Source organism: Prionailurus viverrinus, chromosome C1 (assembly GCF_022837055.1).
Source record: "Prionailurus viverrinus isolate Anna chromosome C1, UM_Priviv_1.0, whole genome shotgun sequence".
NCBI lineage: Eukaryota > Metazoa > Chordata > Mammalia > Carnivora > Felidae > Prionailurus > Prionailurus viverrinus.
Window position 1 is genome coordinate 187,214,766 of NC_062568.1, and position 18,535 is coordinate 187,233,300.

An 18,535-nucleotide genomic window follows, 5' to 3' on the forward strand; every position below is an offset into this window, starting at 1 on the left:
AGCATTCATGCTGACACATACAGACCCACCACCAATGGTCATGGTAACATATCACACAGACCTAACAGCCAGACTGACACATTTACACACAGGCCCACGAAGTTACAAGAGTACATGTACAGCCCTGGGATTCACACACACACACACACACACAGAAGTAACAGACGCTGACAAAGCAAATAGACCCACTCTCTATACCCCCTCACACAGAGGTGCCCACAGCCCCTTCCAGTGATTCCTCCTTAGAGGCCCCTTGCTCTCTTGAGAGGCAATCCAGGCCTGGGCTGAAGAAGGACAGGGAGGTTTCATACCCAATGAATAGGTTTTATTAAGAATGAGAAAGCCATTGGAGAGTCAAAGAGGTACATGGACTGCAGGGTCAAGAGAAACAACAGCAAGTACAAAGTCCCCATGACAACCTCAGGGTCCCTGATACAATCTTTCTTCCTTCCCGGCCCACCCACAGCCCTTTGCGAGCAAAAACTCCCTCTCCATCCTGGTCCAGCCGGACGTCTTGGTGCGGAAGCAGAAAACAGTGAAATGAGTCCTCCACTCATTGGGATAAATAAGTTGCACTCGACATTTTTAAACTTTCAAATTTAATTACAACATACATAAATAAATAGGACAAACAGCAACAGGACTGTGAAGTGCAGCCTGGATTCAAGTTCTGTAATTTGTGCTTTATCTTTGCTCCTTGGGGTTTCCTCCTGCCCACTTCTTTCCAAGAGTGGGATGGTTCCAAGAAACCCACAGGGGCCCCCTGCCAGCACCCCTTTTCTGGGGGTAGGAGATTCTGGGAGGAGGGCACCAACTCCTCAGCACCTCTGGTTTGTTAACAATTTCCCTCCTGCCACCAGTAAAAACAGCAAGGTTTTGGCCTCTAGGAGAATCCACCGCTGCCCAGGTGCCCTGAGGCACAGGGCTCAGCCACAAAACCAGGCTTCTCCATGCCAATTCCCTGTCCAAGCACTTCTCAGCAATCAAGGGTCAGAAAATTGCACCCATGCGACAGACATCTGGGCCCTTAACTTACCAACAAACCATCACAGAGAGGCCACCTCCCCTTCTCCCTCTCACCCACGGTCTCTGGATGAATGTTCTCTTTCTGGCCTGACTCAAGCTCCACCTTTTAATACTTTCGGGCCCACCCCCAGGAACTAAGGCCTCATTTCAGGCCTTGGGAAACGCTCTGGGATGAGGCAGTGGAAGAAGAATTTATTTCCTGTGCTTGGCATCCTTCTCTGAAGCCTTGGTGTCACCATGCCCACTGCCTGCACCACTTAGAAACATCTTGTCCAGCCCCTTGAGTGACTCCAGCAAGTAGTTCTGGAAGGCAGAAAGGGCAGCACAGATGGCGGGCCCACCAAAGCCATGGGTGATAAGGCTAAAGTGTGTCAGGCAACTCTGTACTCCGGGCTCCAGGATGAGCGCTGGGCGGCTGTTGCCCAGTGGTGAGCGGTCCTGAGCCATCAAATCTGCAAACTCCTTGCAGATCTGCCTGGTGGAGGGAGGAAGCAGGGGTGGAGGTTAGAGGACAAAGGTCTGAGCCGAGAGAAGGACCTACTGTGTGCAGGGCAATTTTTATATATTTATGATTGCTGACACTGTCAATAGTCTGCAAGTGATGGTCATACCCATTTTACAGAAAAGGAAACTGGTTTGGAGACATTAACTGACTTGCCCAGTGTCACACAGCTAGTAAATGGCATATGCCAATACCCTACAATCTCTGCCTGTGGATGTCCTGCCCACATTCACAATCCAGCTCTACTACCTTATCCAGGAAGCTTTCCTTGATCCCTTCCCCACTCCCATCCCAAACACCCAGTGCTTCACAGAGCTTTTTCTTTGAAATAATTAGGGAACAATCCAGAATCTGCCTTGAAGAACTAAAATAATAGTGGTGAATATGAATTGAGGCTTACATGCTGTGCCAAGAACACTGTATGTGTCATCTCACTTAATCCTCACAACAGATACATACTGTTATTAACCATTCTCACCACGTAAGAAAACTGGTTTTAGATAGGTTTCGTGACCTGCCCAAGTGACTAAGCTGGGATTTGAGTCTAGCTCCAGTTCATGGCCACTATTCATTTCTTTGCATCCAGCATGTGGCTCAGGAAGGAGAACATAACTCCTGTCTCACCTCCGCCTCACCGTGGAAGCCAGTCAGCATTTTACACATGACCAGGCCCCAGAGTTGATGAGTTCATTGATGAATGAGCGAGGAGAGCTCTGTCCTGGATATGTTTCTCCAGCTACGATATGAACTCAAACGTCCCAGGAGACACAGCAGTTCCTTGAGTCTGTGACTCCATTTCTGCCTTAGAAGCCCTGAAGGAGGGAGAGTGGAGGTGGGGGACTGGATGTTGTTCTAAGCAGCAGGTGTGAGGGCAGGATACAGCCAGAAAGTCAGTTGCGGTGGGTGGGGTTTGGGCTGGCCAGATTGTAGGGTCCTCAAAGGAGTCTGGACTTAACCCTTCTTACCTCTTTCTGCTTCTTCTTGCAATGGGACCCTTCTAAAAATGGAATCTGAATGGAATGCCAGTTCATTAAATAGGCCCTAAGGCATCGCACAGAACCTAGTTTGAAAATCAATGCAGTAGCTGGGAGGCGGGGGGGGGGGGGGGGGGGGGGGGGGGGGGGGGGGGGGGGGCATTGAAGGTTCTCGGGCAGAGGAGCAGTGCAAGTGCAGGAAATCTGAGGGAATGGTTGGGCACTGGGATGAGGTCTAGGAGTGAGATTAGGAGACCAGAGTTGAGGTTGTAGCATGTGAGTGGTGGTGAGGGAGCCACCAAGGGGATTTGCAGAGGGGTCAGGTGTGAAGCAAGGACAAGAGAGGGTCAACTTGCAGCTCGGTATGTCTTGGTGCCCTGAGGGAAGTCACTGGAGCAAAAGGGCCTATGGGCAAGGCTCAGGCAGGGGAAGCAAGACCACCATGTTGGGACTGGGGCTGGTGATGCCATGGGGCAGTGTATGGACGGGTGGGACACACACATGGGCCTATGTAAGCCTGTCTGTGACACCATTTTTGCTGATGCATAGAACCCAGAAATGTTCACGTGTCCACGTGTGTCCCTGTGGGGCCACTTGCACATCATGTGTACATGTGAGTGGTGTCCAGTGCACCCATGCTTGGTGTTTGTGTCTGCATTGCACCTACACGTGCCTATGCATGGCGCCCATGACAGCCTGTACATGGTGCCCCAAAGCACCCATGCGTGGCGCCCTCACTCACTTGGCGGCCAGCAGCATGCTCTTGCGGCTGTGCAGTTCCCCGGGGTCAGCGTGCTGTCGGCACAGGTACTCGGCAGCTGCCTTGGCTGGGAACTCAGTCTCACAGACGTAGCCAAAGTCTCGGGCCAGGTGCACGGCCTCTCCTGCGGGGAGGAGAGGCAGAGCAATGAGCTGTCACTACAGCCAGGTGTACCTCTGAGCCTGGAGCACAGCCTTGGACCTCAGATCCCCTGGCCAGGGGCTATTCTGCCCCATCCTGCTTCTATAGATACTTCCTATGGTTTCCCTCCCAGAGCAGCCTCAGACCTAATCCCGTTGCTCTTGGGGCCACGGAGGATGGGCTCTGAGCTCAGGGGTGGCAGCTGAGGCCACCATGTATCCCAGAGCCTGGGCTCGAGATGATCGAGCCCAGAGTTGTCAACGTCCAGGGAAGGGACTCTTATCCCCTCATCCCTTTACCACCTCCAAACACTGGCCACGCCTCCCCTACCCCCACCTCACCCCCATGCACCTGCATGTGTATGCATGCCCATGCACATAAAGACTATACACATGTATCACACACACCCCTTACTCATACATGACACACCCTCTTGTCTCAGGGACAGCCACACGCTGTCACACTGGGTGACATAGTTCCCCTCATGCTCACACTGACACCCATCCTCAGGCCTCACTCACCCTCCACCAGTGAAGTCAGAAGTGTCACATTGGCGGCCTTGCGACGGCCAGCTGGCAAATTGAGCCCAATCTTCTCTAGCCGTTCGCGCAGGCAGCGGCCCCCATTCTTGGACTTGGCCCTTGACATGCACAGGGGAGAGAGACAAACAGACACTATGAAGACAAGAAAGAAGCGTATGTCTAAGTGATCCCAACAGGCCCTTTCTGCCTCCAACAGCCTGTGCCAAGGCTTGGGTCTGGCCCTAGGGATGTTCAGGGGCCTCTCTCAGCCTCTTCCCAATATCTTCCTAACTTCACTGGCTTTGCAGCCAAGATGGGGGTGGGGGGTCTAGCACCCTGCTGTAAGAGGCACTCATATCTCTCCAATCCTCTCAAAAGCAGGGATAGCCTGGGGCGGGGAAGGGTAGGCCAGAATCTTGGGGTCCTTTTTCCCCACTTTAGCATACAAGCTGAGCCATACACAGATAACCAGGGACACACAGACCCATGTGCAGAACATGCACACAGAGAGACATAGGGACACACAGTCACCCAGGGACATATATGTAAACACACACAAATGAACACACACCCAGGGCAATAACGACACACACACATACCCACAGAGTCAGGCATATGCAGACACACGCAGACTTAGACACTCAGGGACACAGAAACACATGTTCACACCAAGCCAGGATCCCAGGGACATATGTACTGACAGTCATGGACTCATACAAGCCTCTCTGGGGTGCTCAAAGAGACCAAGAATAGAGATACGCCCACATGTGCACAAATGCAGCCTCCACACAGAGCTACAGACCTGTAAACACACATATGTCTACCTCCAGAAGCACGTGCAATCACACACAGAGCAGGACACACTCCAGCCAACACACCCCACTAGAAGTAACACAGGAAACCCACACTCATGAGAACATATACTTCTGGCTGTCCCCCATACACACACACACACACACACACACACAAACACACAAACACACTGTCCTCAGTCACATCAAAACTCCCAGCCCTGAAGCACAAATACTCTACCCAGGCACAAGGATGTGCACAGAGAGGGACAGACACCAAACTATGAAGACAGACCATGGACTTCAAAACACAAACACACCAGAGAGGTCCATGCTCCACAGGGAATGGGGCGTCCCTTCCTTGGGGCAGGGGATGAAGACGGCATTTTCTCTTCTCCAGACCCAGCCTTGTCCGTTCTGCCCAAAATGGTTAAGCCCTCCATCCCTTGTCTGTGACCAGGCATCTTTCCCCACCTCCACCCCCAAGCCCACAGACCTGTAGGAGCTGCTGGGGACCTGGGCCTGACCCCCAGAACAGGCACAATTCCCCAAGGAGGCAGAAATGGAGATGAGGCTGTGGCCTGGGGTGAGACTGGCCCCTCTGTGCTCCCCTAAGGAGGTGTGAAATGACCTCAGATTTGGGCAGGCAACTGTGGGCTGACTGTCCTACCTGCGAAGGACACCGCCCAGGAGGGAGGCATTGAGGCACTCGGGAGGTGAGAGTCGCCGCTGGACCTCCCCCACCGTCACCTTGTACTTGGACGTCGAGCTGAGCAGAGAGAGCCGGCCTGGCACGGAGCAGAAGACCTCACTGGGGTTCGTGATGCCACCAACCAGGCTGTCTTTGGCCAGTGAGAGGGCCGAGAGGCTGCTGGCTTTGGAGGGGATGGGAACTGCAGAACAGAAGCAAGAGCAAGGGAGAGAGAAACACTGAGCCAGGGACCACAGGGCACCGGCTCTAGGCAGCTGTGCAGTGGGAGAGTCGAGGAAGCACTGACTGTGTGCTGGGCACCGTGCCACATGCAGGCACACAGCTGAGTCTAAACATCGCAGCTCTTGAGGGCTATCCTACTGTCCCTGCTTCCCAAAAGGAGAGACTGGGGCACACTGAGGTTAACGTGATTCACTCGAGTCCACTCAGCTAATGGGTGGTGGAAATTGAATCTGGAATTGCCTGGGTCCTGAACCTGCGTTCCTTTGCTGAGCGAGGCTGGTTCCTTATTAAAACTCAAAAAGCTTCTGCAGAGTCCTGGAGTCTGGGCAGGTGCAACCAAAGAGAAGGTTGGAAATACAGAGACAGGCTCCCTGAGTCACTGCAGCAGGGCCCAGCTAGGTCTGCACAAACGAAAGGAGTCCCCAGCTTCCCCTGCCTGCTTGTGATCCCCACATTCCACCCTCAGACCAGTGAAGGCCTGGAGACTTTGGACTCCCACATGCCAGGGGCAGGAAGGTTATGCCCCCATTAGGCCTCTGACGCTGTCCCCCTCCCTACCAAGTCACTATGGGATGCTCAAGGAGACAAGAATAAAGAGATACACTCCACAGCCCCTTTCCCAAAAACTATCTACTCATCTATGTAGGACAGAGAAGGGACTCTTTTCTCAAACCCACTTAGATGCTCTTGGCTCAGAAAGTTCTTCCTCCATGCTCTTGCTTAGCCTCAAGTGGAAGAGAAAATAATCGAAGTACTTGCTTCCACTTGGGCTTCTCTTCCTCCAAGGAAGTGAGAGCCTTGGGAGAGATGGTGGTCCTTGTGTGTGGGTTTGGGGTGTGTGTGGATTAGTGGGAAGCCTGGGGCCAACAGTTAACTGAACACTCACTATGCTATGTGCTCACATGGATAACTTCACTGAATCCTCAGAACAATCCATGAGGGGGCTATGTTTACTATTCCCATTTTATAGATGAGGAGACTGGAGCCCAGAGAGGTGAAGCAGGGTGCCTGAGATCACACAGCTGCTAGACTGAGAACCAGTAGCAAGCCCTGGACTGTGGTCTCAAAGGCAGCACTCTTAGCCCTCAGCCATTCAGCAAATATTTGCCGAGCACTGTGTGCCAGGGAACCCAGAGGTAAGCAAGGCTGACCGGTTCCCGGCCTGGCAGAGCCCCTCCAGCTTTTCTGTCTCTGGATGTGCATTCCCACCTTCCACCAGGCCCCCAGCCAGAAGCCTCAGTGGTGCCTCCACACTGCCCTCTCCCACCACATTCTGTCCGTCACTTTGCCCTGAGGCTCTCATTTTCCCACTGGGCCCTGGATGCAGTCACTTCTCCACAGGTGCACAGACGCTCACTCACTTCCTGCCCCAAATTTGGCACAGCTCTGTTCTGGTCTCCCTGCCCTGCTTCAGAGGGATCTTTCCGAAACACATTGACCTCCAGACTAAAACCCATCAGTGCCCATCACTTCCCTGTGAATCAAATGCCAGCGTCATAGCAGGCAGAGTGATGTCGCCTATCATGAGTGCCAACTGTATACCAAGTGGACAGCTCTGTGGGGTAGATACTATTACCCATCCCCATTCCAAACTGAAGAAACTAAGAGTTCAGGAGGTTCGAATGGATGGTACAGCAAGTAGGGAGCAGAAATGGGTCTTGAACTCTGATCACAGACTCCAAAGTTCACATCCTTAATCATAGTGCCTTCCATATAACACCCTCTTTGTGTTCTGGCTGCTGCCTGCCCCTCTTGCCTGGTTCCACAGTTGTCCTCTAGGCTCTTAACCCACACTGATCAACAGAAATATACTGTGAGCCACATATATAAATTCAAGTTTCCTAGTACCCATTTTTAAAAAAGTGAAAAGAGAGGTGTCTGGGTGGCTCAGTCAGTTAGGCTCTGACTTCAGCTCAGGTCATGATCTCACAGTTCGTGGGTTCGAGCCCCGTGTGGGCTCTGTGCTGACAGCTCAGAGCCTGGAGCTGCTTTGGATTCTGTGTCTCCTTCTCTCTTTGCCCCTCCCCCGCTCACACGCTTATCTCTAAAAAATATTTTTAAGTAAAAAGAAAACATGTGAGGTCAATTTTAATATATTTTATTTTCCCCCATGTGTCAAAAATACTAGCACGGAAACACGTAATCACTATTTGAAAATTATTAATGAGCCATTTTACCTTCTTTCCTTGTACTTAGTCTTCAAAATTCAATGCGTGTTTTGCATTTATAGACCATCTTAATTTGGACTAGCCACATTTCAGGTGCCCAATAACCACATGAGCCTGGTGGCTCCCACAGTGGACAGCGCAGCTCTAGACTTCAAAGAGGGAGCACAACAGGTAACAAGGAAGCAAGGTGTGGGGGACCGGGGGCGCCCTGTGGAAAGCCGCTACTTGGCTGAGGGTTACCCCTCAGGACACACCAACAGTGCCAGAACTCCGGGTTGGTTTGTTTGCTGATGAAACCAGGATTCTGGATTTCTATGTGGAATCTCTGGGCCTTTGGACCCTGATGACCAATTCAAAAATTTAAAAACCCAGCACAAGCTGCATGGAACACAGTGAAGTGCCACCTGGGATGGGGGACCATCAGCGTGTGAGCTCTTTGAGCCCCACAGAACTGCTCACTGTCCATCCCCACCCCCACCCCCACCCCCACCCCCAGCAGGCCTCCTCCTTCCCAAGTGTCAGTGCGGGCACCATCCTCAGGGCATAGCTTCCTGGCCCCACGACCCCAGCCCCCTGTCTCCCTCCAGCCCTGACCTTACCACACTGAACCTTCATGTCTGCTTCCACAGCTGTCTTCCCTCCCAGCCAGCAGTGCCTTGAGGGCAGGGTCTTGGCATGAATGGGCATCAGTGAATGTGGGATAAATGAGTGGAGCAAGGGCCCTTGAAACCTGAAATGGGAAAAAGAGTGATGGCCCACAGCCCAGATTGGGGGAGAGGGTGGGCGCTGGGAGAGCCTCATCCCTTTGTTAGTGATTGGTAGTAAAAGTGCCCTTCCTCCTGGGGTCCCCACTCAGGCACCAAGGAGGGGCCAAGAGATGAGGGAGAGGTGGAAAAGGGCGGAGGTTGGGGTGGTGGTGGTGCTGGTGGTGGATGTAGGGAGAATGAACAGCACACACTCTACCCCAGGCAAGTTCCCTGTCCCCAGAGCAGGACCAACTAGGGTGAGGCTAGTAAGGCACTCGCCTTGGGAGCAAAATTTAAGGGGGCACCAAAAACTCAGCAAGCGTGATAAACGGTACTTTAATCCAATCTTTAAAAAAATATGAATTAATTTAAAAAAGCCCTGGTGACAAAATATCAACATTTTAATTAGAAACAGGCTCTGATCCTGCCTCGCTGACCTTTTCCTAAGCCGAGTCCCCTCCCAGAGTGCGGAGCAAAGATGTCCTAACTCAACAGACACATGGACACGGGACAGGCAACCACAGCCATCCCCACCTCCCGCCCCAGTGTCTCCCAGGCCTGTGCACAGGCTCCCTCTTCACCTCTGTCCCTCTGCCTTGAGGGGACTTTTTTGGGGGTGATGGAACTATTCTATATCATATTGTGGTAGTTATATGAGTATATGTTTATATTTGTCGAAATTCAGAGAAATGTACACATAAGGTTACTTATACCTCAAGCTTGACTTAAAAAAAAAAACCCTACAAATTAATAAGTTAAAAATAAAAAGAAGGGCAGAATGACTATCCTCCCTCCCATGACCCCTAGCCAGAGGGAGTAGTCAGAAGGAACAGAAAATTCTCTCCTCCAGCAACCTCCTCCATCCCAACTTCTATTCAAACGAGGGGCTCCCTGAGGCCAGGCCCCATAAGACAGGAGGGAGACCGAGGCTGTGTGGGGCTGCTTGTGCATGTGCAAATAGGGACATATGTGAGCATACGTGTGTCACAAATGACTACACAAACCATGATGCCTGTCACGGACAGAGCAAGGAGCAAGGTTGTGCATGTGTGCACCTACTCACTGAAGGAGCGCTGATCCCCAGCTGTACACACAGACATAGTTTCTGCCCTCCTGAGTGTTGTAGGAATGTGGCAGCATGCATATGGATATCTGCGAGTGCTTTTGCTCCTGTTGATACAGTTAAACAGAGTGTATGCTGGATTTATGCAAATACAGGTGCTGCTAAGTGTAGGTGCATGACAGGTGGACGTGTGTTTGTGTATGTGAATGACAGACTTTGCTGCTTCCCCCCACTTGTCCTCAGAGCTTCTTCCCTCAAAAATGGCAAGAAGGACGGAACCCAAGGTTAGGAAGGGGATGGCATGAGAAAGGGACAGTCATGGAGGTAAGAATTAAACTAGCACAGACTGCAAAGCAGGGACACAGGTGTTTGCCTCCCGCACCGCAGTGACTCCCGAGGCTGAAGTGGTATATTCATGGTGTCCCACCCCACACCCACCCCCATCACACAAGCAGAAGCCATTTACACACACACACTCCTACTACAGACACAAGAGCACCTAGTTGTTCAACGTGTCAGACAAGACTCACACCTGTCTACACACTCCATCCACAGGTGGTAGATACTGTCTGACCACTGAATGTGGGGAGTGTGCAACAGATTCTCCCAGAAGGCTGGTCAAAATTTCAATTCCGTCTAGAAGAAAACATAGGAGAAAAATCTTTTTGCTGGGAAACGAGTTCCTGGATACAACCCTAAAAAGCATGATCCATAAAAGAAAATAAAGTGGACTCAGTAAAATTAAAAATTTTTGCACCTCAGAAGACATTATTAAGGGAGAACCTGGGTGGCTCAGTTGGTTAAGTGTCCAACTTCAGCACAGGTCATGATCTCGCAGCTCGTGGGTTCAAGCCCCATGTCAGGCTCTGTGCTGACAGCTCAGAGCCTGGAGCCTGCTTTGGATTCTGTGTCTCCCTCTCTCTCTGCCCACCCCCAACTTGGATTCTGTTTCTCTCGCTCAAAAATTAATAAAACATTTTTTAAAAATTAAAAAAAGACACTATTAGGAAAATTAAAAGACAAGCCATAAACTTGAAGAAAATATTTGCAAATCACATATCTGATCAAGGATGACAATCCAAAATATGTAAAGAAGCCTTGTAACTCCATAATAAGATAAACAACCCAACTGGAAAATGGTCACAATATGTGAATAGATATCACTAAAAATGATACATGAATGGCTAGTAAGCACGTGAAAAAGTGCTCAACATCGTTAGTCATTAGGGAAATGCAAATTAAAACTATACTGAAGTACACTAGGATGGCTATTATAAATCAATCAGGTGTAGGTGAAGATGTGGAGAAACTGGAACCCTCCCACATTGCTAGTGGAAATGTAGAACAGAAGAGCCCCCTTAGAAAATGGCATGCCAGTCTCTTAGAAAATGAAATACAAACTTACCATAACATCCAGCAATTTCATTCCTAGGAATTTACCTAAGAGGGATGAAAACATATGTCCACACAAAGACATGCATATGAATGATCACAGCAGCATTATTCATAGTAGCCAAAAAGTGGAAACAATCCAAGTGTCAACTGATGAATGGATACATGAAATGTGTTTCCTCCGTGCAATGGAGTACAGCTCAGCAAAGCGAGAAGAAACCAACTACTCTCAACTACTCTCACCTGCTATGACACAGATGAACCTCAAAAACATTATGTTTAGTAAAAGAAGCTTGATGCACCGTTTGCATATTTATATATTCCTTTGATATAACATGTCCAGGATAGGCAAATTTATAGAAAGAAAGATCAGTGGTTGCCTAAGGCTTGAGGTGAGAATAAGAATTAACTACAAACGGGAATGAAGGAATTTTGGGGAGGGTGATGGAAATGTCTTAAGATGGATTGTGGGGCCACCTGGGTAGCTAAGTTTGTTGAGCCTCTGACTCTTGACTTGGGCTCAAGTCAAGATGATCTTACAGTTTGGATGGTGAGTTCAAGCCCCACATCAGGCTGCTTGCTGTCAGTGCAGAGTCCACTTCGGATCTTCTCTGTCCCCCTCTCTCTGCCCCTTCCCCACTAGCATTCTCTCTCTCTCTCTCTCTCTCTCTCTCTCTCTCTCTCTCTCTCAAAAATAAATGAACTTTAAAAAAAAAGGCAGATTGTGATAATGGCTACACAAGTCCATAAATTTACTAACAATCATCAAATTTTACTCTTAAATGGGTGAATTTTAGGTATGTAAGTTTTACTTCAACAAATCTGTTAAAAAATGCAAGTTCCAGGGCCACACTTCCACAGACTCTCACTCAATAGGTGTGGAGTGGTGCCCAGGGAATCTGCATTTAAAATTTTTTTTTAATGTTTGTTTATTTTTGAGACAGACAGACTGCAAGCGGGGGAGGGGCAGGGAGAGAGGGAGACACAGAATCTGAAACAGGCTCCAGGCTCCGAGCTGTCGGCACAGAGCCCGATGCGGGGGCTTGAACCCACAAACTGTGAGATCATGACCTGAGCCAAAGATGGATGCTTAACTGCTTAACCCATAGAGCCACCCAGCCGCCTCGGAAATCTGCATTTTTAAATAAGCATCTCCAAGAGATTCTGATGTATGTGGCTCCTTAGCCCACACTTAGGGTACACTGGTCCCCATGGCAGTGGGGTGCAGCTGGAGAAAGGTAGACAGGAGGGGTATCGACACCCCTCCCAGCCCACCGGAGCCTCCTCATCTCCCCTGGGTGGCTGTTTCCTTTGGGCTAACCTTCACTCCGCTGTCCCATGTGGCCCTCAGCTACCATCCAAACTCTGTCTGCATGGGCACTGGTTTTTCAGTCTCTTTCTGGGGCAGAGGCCTGGAAGGCGAGTGAGGCAGGAATGCAGAAGTGCCAGATCAGATCCTGTCTTTATGCAAAACTCGGATTTTTGTTTATCATGGATTTTTGGCAATACCTCTTATTTTAAATTATTGCATTGAGATATATTATTTATCTACACCTTGCCTCAGAGGTGAGTAGTTCACTTACCTCACCCTAGGCCTGGCCCTGTAGAGATGCACTTGGAAGTCCAGACTCTCCCTCTCCCTTTCCTTCCCAAGAGCCAAGGAGAGCAGAGGAGAGGGTGGCTATTTACCTCAGCCCCTGCCCTGGAGACCCTGAGAGAGATTGGACCACAGAGCCCACCCTCAACTAGGCAACCACCCACTCTCCTGGTGGGGAGGAGGTATTTATCTTAATTCTCATTTTAACCACTCCCCTCCAGCTGTGGCTGTAGAAACCCCGCAGATTTCAACCTTTTTAACCTGTCTGGCTTTTTCCACAGTGGAGGGCATTTGCACATGCTGTGCCTAGTGTGGTGAAAATATCGTAGCCCTTTGTACACCTTCTCTCCCAGTGCACTCAGACTTCAAAACCCATCGCTCATTCATTCAACAAACACGCATGCACCTAGGGAGACCCATCCTAACCTCTCCTGTAGGAAGCCCCCCAGCCTCAGACACTGAGTCTGAGCTCCTCCTCTAAGCTCCCAAGCCTCCAGTAGAGATCCCCCTCACTACCTTTCTCCGCTAGAGAATGTTCCCATCCAGATCTGTCTCCCCCACCAGTCCCGCCTGCTTTCTGTGCCCCTAGGAAAGATTGCAAAACTGTAGGTGACAAACGTGGGCAGAAAATGGAGGCCTCTTCTCTTCTCCTTGGGTAGGCCTCGGCTCCGTCTGCCACCCCCGGACCCACACCCTGGCTGCAAGGGGCAGCAGACCGGGAAGTGCGTGATGGGGGCGAAGGCTTCGCTTCCCTCCCCTCCAGGGCAAGTGCCTAGAGTAGCGTAAGTTTTACAACCAGGGTCTGGGCTCTCGAGAGCTTCCAGGCTCCCCTCCACGGCGATACCCTGTGGTTGGAAGGCTGCTTCTGGGGTAGGGCTGGGGTTGCCTCCGTTTCGCACCCAGGATCTCAACTGCCCGCGACACAGCTGCCGCTCCCTCCAGGGTCGGGAGGAGCTGGAGGAATCTGATGCGTCAGCCAGCCAAGAATGACTTTCTGTAATTCCAGGGCCCAGGCAGGCCGGTGGGGCCCCCACCACCCGCGGCGGGTGTCAGAGGTCTTCAAGATATTACAGGGGCTCCCGATGTCATCGGTAGGGTCTGAGGGCGAAGAAGGGCGCAAATCCACGCCCCCCACCCCCCGGAGTCCCGCAGCGACAGCGGAAGTCCCTGGCGAAAAGTGCCGGCTGCGCGCAGGGCTCTAAGCCCGGCCGCCTGCTTAGCCACAGGGGCTCCGCGCCGTCACCTGCCTAGGCAGCCGCTTAGGTCAGGACCTCCGGGACCAGCTCTGCCTCGGCTTTTGCAAAGCTCGAAAGCGCCGGCACTGACCCTCTCTCCTCCCCAAAGGCGCGGCGCGCGGGCCAGGGCCAAGCTCGAGGCTACGGAACCGGGCCCTCCCCTCCGCAGGGGTCCCCGGCTCTCACCCCTCTCCCTATGCTGCAGCGCTCCCGGCCGTGTGACCCGTCGTCCGGGGTGGGGCGCTCAGGTCGCCGCGCTCCACCTCGCTGCGCTCTCCCACCGACAGGCTGGCACTGCGGTGCGGCGGGTGTGCGCGCCCCCGGCCCCGACGTCTGGCGCGGCACCAGCGCCCACATCTTCCCCGCGAGGCCCAGCGGGCAGCCCCTCTGGACATCCGGCGCACTCACTGCGGTCTTAGGACCGCCGTCGGGGATTCCGGCGCACACCAACGACCCGCAATTTATGGCAGCTGATGTCCTTTGAGAGAAACCAACTCGGGGCAATTCCAGTTTCTCCTTGCAGCCAGTTTCCTTGACCTGCTTGTGGATTGGGGTTTAAGGTACTCAGAGCCCCAGCTGATCCTTCTACCCTTCCCCAGGGCAGAGGATCCCGAGTTCCTTCCCAAAACGCGGGGGGCTGGCCTCCCCGAGGGAGTCAGTGTGCCTAGCCCCATCCCCCCAGGCTCTCCAGCCTGGGCAGAAGTCGGGAACTGGGGGCCCAGCGACAGGCTCTTCTTGCCAACTGCAGACCGAGCTCTTACTTCCGACGGGTTCCAAAAAGTCCACTAAATCAACGCAGCGCCTGCGACCTCAGCTCCTGCTCCAGGAAGCGGGGGGTTCCCGGGGTCCTCTCCACCTAAGTTCCAGGAAGCCTGTCCCTTCATCTTCCCTCCCCCACCCCCCCTACCCTCCATACTCTAGGTTGTCCAACTAACTCCCAGCCCCTGGTAACCCAGCCCTAACTCCTGGAAGTCCAGCCCCCAGCCCCCAATCCCACTCCAGCCCCCAACACGGGAGGGCAAACAAAGCCTGGGCTTGAATTCTTTCTTTTGAAAAACAACTGGAGCCAAATCCCACAGGAGCAGCACCTGCCCCAGGCACTGCAGGCTTCATAGAATTCCTCCCAGGACACCCGCCCCAAATCTAAGGAGCCCACCCAAAGCCTGTACCCCTCTGACTCTCTGTCTCTTTCTCTCTTTCTCACCTTTTCCTGGCACGTCCAGAACCCGGTCCCCCAAGCCGGAAAATCCACTGGAGGGCATGTCGCAAACCCCTGACTTTTACCAGTGCAGAGACACAAACACCCACCAAAACACACAGGGAGTGATCCTCACATGCTTAGAGATCCTCAGCTCCAAAAACAAACAAACAAACAAACAAACAAACAAACAAATTCCAGGACACAACAAAGACCTTGATACACACATAGAGACCCCCAAACACTCAGAAATATACACTAACCTAGTAGGCACACATCACACACTTAGCAACAGACACACTTACACACCAAGAAATACCAGAAAGACACCTAGGAAAGAAACATATAGACATGTACAGGACCCTGAACTCACATCCAGGAGCAGGCAGGCCTTGGCCCTCCTGCACTCAGACTAACTGACGATATTCACACACCAACTCATATAACTCTAAATGTGTAAAGAGGCTCCTGAAAGAAGAGAAGACTCTTCAGGGAAACTCGAGTTTCTCCCACCCCCTAATCGACCCCAAGGCCCTGCTGGACAGGAAAGCTTGCCAGGCTAGAAAATGGTAAGGCTCTGTAATGAGGAAATAATTTAATGAAATCCATGGGAATGGCATTCCCATTCCCACCTCTTAGGAAACAGGAAAGTAGTTTAACTTGTTCTGCAAATTAACTCCAGATCCAAAGTGCCCTCCCCTTCATAAGAAGAGGCCAAGCCCCTTTGTGGGGCATGGGTGGCCTGGGGAGCTGAGTGAGCAAGATAGGCCCAGCCCACCCCAGGCTGCAGGCTCTGGGGCCAACATGCCAACCTGCCCAGCTGCCCAGGCTCTGGCCAGAACCCCAGCCTTTGCTGCCCCCCTAATGGACTAGTAAGAGGGTCCGCTGGCCATTGAACCCAGCGACACGTAGGAGGCAAACTCCACGGGGAAGGAAATGGGTCTCCACCCCGGGGAATGGGGTGGGGGGCCCAGTTCTGCCCTGGCAGATGCACGCTGTTCCTTACCTTTCTTGATCACAGACTGGTCCAGAAGGCTCATTCCCGGCTCATCCATGGCCTGCAAATAGGAGAGGCAGTGGTAAGGGTGCTTGTGGACCTAGTCCCCTGTCACTTCCCAAGCTCCTGCAGTCCCTGGTCCTGGTCCTGTCTGCTCTGCCCTCTGCTCACCACCTACGCTTGGGGTGACCCGCAGGACCAGGACTGCCGTGCAGCTGGAGCCCTGGATACCTCGCCATGCCATGTGAAAGGGGAATTTTGAACCTTGGACAGGCAAATCCTCTGCTTCTCTCCGGGGGCACAGGCTGCCCCAGCGGGGGCTCAGATGCCCCACGCCGCCCAGCGGAGGACGAGAGGAGTGGTCGAACCCCCTGCCCATTTACTCCACCGAGGGTTGCCGCCATCCCAGCACCGTGCAGTGAGTCGGTGCCAGGACGCCTTAATGGCCAGGCAGCATCTAACCCAGACGTGGGACTCTTCCTCGGAGTGAGAAGTCGCAGGCTGAGAGAAAAGTCAGGCGCCCGCCTTCATCACCGTGCCTCCAGCCAAAGTCCTAAATCACCGCGGCCGGTCCTGGCCCATCCCGGACCGTTCGGGCCTCACCTGCAGGTCCTCTAGGCCGGGCGGCGCCGCCAGCCCTGGGAGGCCGAGGGGCGCGTCGGCCAGGCCGTGCGCCCCGTCGGCCAGGCCTTGCAGGAGCCGGGGCACGGCGGTGGCGTAGTCGCGGCGCGGGTCGAGGCCCAGAGCGCGGGCGGGCGGCGCCAGCAGGCCGGGCGGCTCTTCGTGGGCGCGGGCGGCGGCGCGGGGCGCGGCCCAGGCGGCCTGGGGAGGCTGCGGCTGTGCCAGGGGTGCCAGGCCGCCGTACGGGTCCCCGGCCAGGTGGGGAAAGGCGGCAGCGGCGTCGGGCGCCTGGCCGTAGGGCAGTGGCGGCTGCGGGTAGGGCGGCGGGAAGTAGGGCGGCTGGAAGTCAACGGCGGCGGCGGCCGGCGTGTGGCAGAGTGGCGGCGCCGGCCCGTAGGCCGCCTGGGGCAGGGACGACAGGCGGGCCCCGCCAGTCGCTGCGCCCAGCCCGTCGGGGCGCTCCTGGGGAAGGAGAGGGGCGCGTTAGGCGGCCCGCTGGCAGCTGAAAGGACCTCGGCCCTAGAGGACCCTCCTCAGCTCGCGGGGATCCGGCTGCCGTCCTGCCCGCGTCCGGGGGCCTGAGGTCTGTCCCAGGGTGGCCCGCGGCCGCCGGAGCCTCGGGCTGGGACAGCGGTCTCTCGCGCGCGCACCCGCACGGTCCGCCGCTGGCCGAGTCCCTGTGGCCCCCTCCCTCCGAGGTTTCGTTGGAGGTGGAGGTCCGGCAGGTCCAGCACTCGGGGTCCCGGATCCCGGGCCCCGAGACTACTCACCATGGAGGGGTAAGTGTGCACCAGCATGGGGTGGGCAGCGCGAGACACGAGGCGTGGCGGCGGCGGAGCCCTCGCCCGACGGCGAGCGCTGCGGTAAGAGGCACGGGGAGCCTGCACAGCCCGCGGGGGTCCCTTTGGGGCGGCGGGGTGCCACTCGGTCGAGAGCCGGGCGGGCGGGCGTCGGGTCCTCAGCTGTGGGCGCCCCCAGGCGGATCCATGGAGGCGGGACGTGGGCCGGACGGGCGCTGATCACACTTGGAAAAGTCGGTCAACGGGTGCCCAGCGCCCGCCCTTCTTCCTCTGAGCGCAGCCCGCTCCATGCACTCCAGTTATAGTGGCGGGGGCGCGCTGGGCCTCCGGGGCGCGCATTAAAGAGACACGCTGTGGCCGCTTTCTCCCTTCTCCCCAGCGACCGTTCAAGGGGAGGCGGGGCTTTGGGGCGACCCCATGGGGTGGGTAGCGGGGCGTGAATTCAATCTCCCCCCCCACCCCCCACCTCCCGCTTGCTCTGAGACGCCTTCTGGGCTCAAATCCCAGCTGTGGTGAAACAGAGAAGGATTGGAAGCTAGGATGTAGGGGTTCTGGGTTTGAATTTCAGCTCTATCGCCTTTATTTGCTTCTGAGCAAATCGCTGCTCTTCCTGGGCCTCAGCTTCCTAGTCTGTAAAGTGGGTATCCGTCCTTTCGCTAACCACCTCACCGGACTATGGATGTGGCCATCGTCAATGTGGAAGAAATTTGTGGGCTGAAGACTCAAGCCCACTGGCTCATGTGCACCCCTGTGTCAGCGTGCATGCACGTGTGTGCGTGTGTGTGTGTGTGTAGAGGACCATCACAATCTTTCTGAATGTTTCTGGATCAAAGACCCTCAAAGAGTGCCCTCTTCACTCAGCCTTCTGGTGGCTGATAACTCCCAGTGCCAAGCCAGGGTCTGAGGAACCTGGACACACAAACTGAGAGAGAGTTGTCCAGCGGGGTTCAGCATGAGTTCCACCTGAGAAGGGCTCCAGGTGTTTCTGAAGCCACTAGAGCCTGGGCTGATTGAATATGTGTGTAACTTCCCCACGTGATGGTGTGCAGCCATCACACTTAGGAGGGCA

At 53.9% G+C, this 18,535-nt stretch overlaps 1 protein-coding gene across 1 annotated transcript; it reads right to left on the reverse strand.

The window, feature by feature from the left end:
- Nucleotides 1-1,218: 1,218 nt before the first annotated feature.
- TFAP2E (transcription factor AP-2 epsilon) lies at nucleotides 1,219-17,463 on the reverse strand. The gene is made up of 7 exons (XM_047872504.1): nucleotides 17,437-17,463; nucleotides 16,649-17,128; nucleotides 16,055-16,106; nucleotides 5,386-5,608; nucleotides 3,925-4,043; nucleotides 3,245-3,386; nucleotides 1,219-1,501 (listed from the first exon to the last, which is right to left on the reverse strand). The coding sequence occupies exons 1-7, from the start codon at nucleotides 17,461-17,463 to the stop codon at nucleotides 1,219-1,221; spliced, it is 1,326 nt and encodes a 441-aa protein (XP_047728460.1).
- Between the last annotated feature and the right edge of the window lie 1,072 nt (nucleotides 17,464-18,535).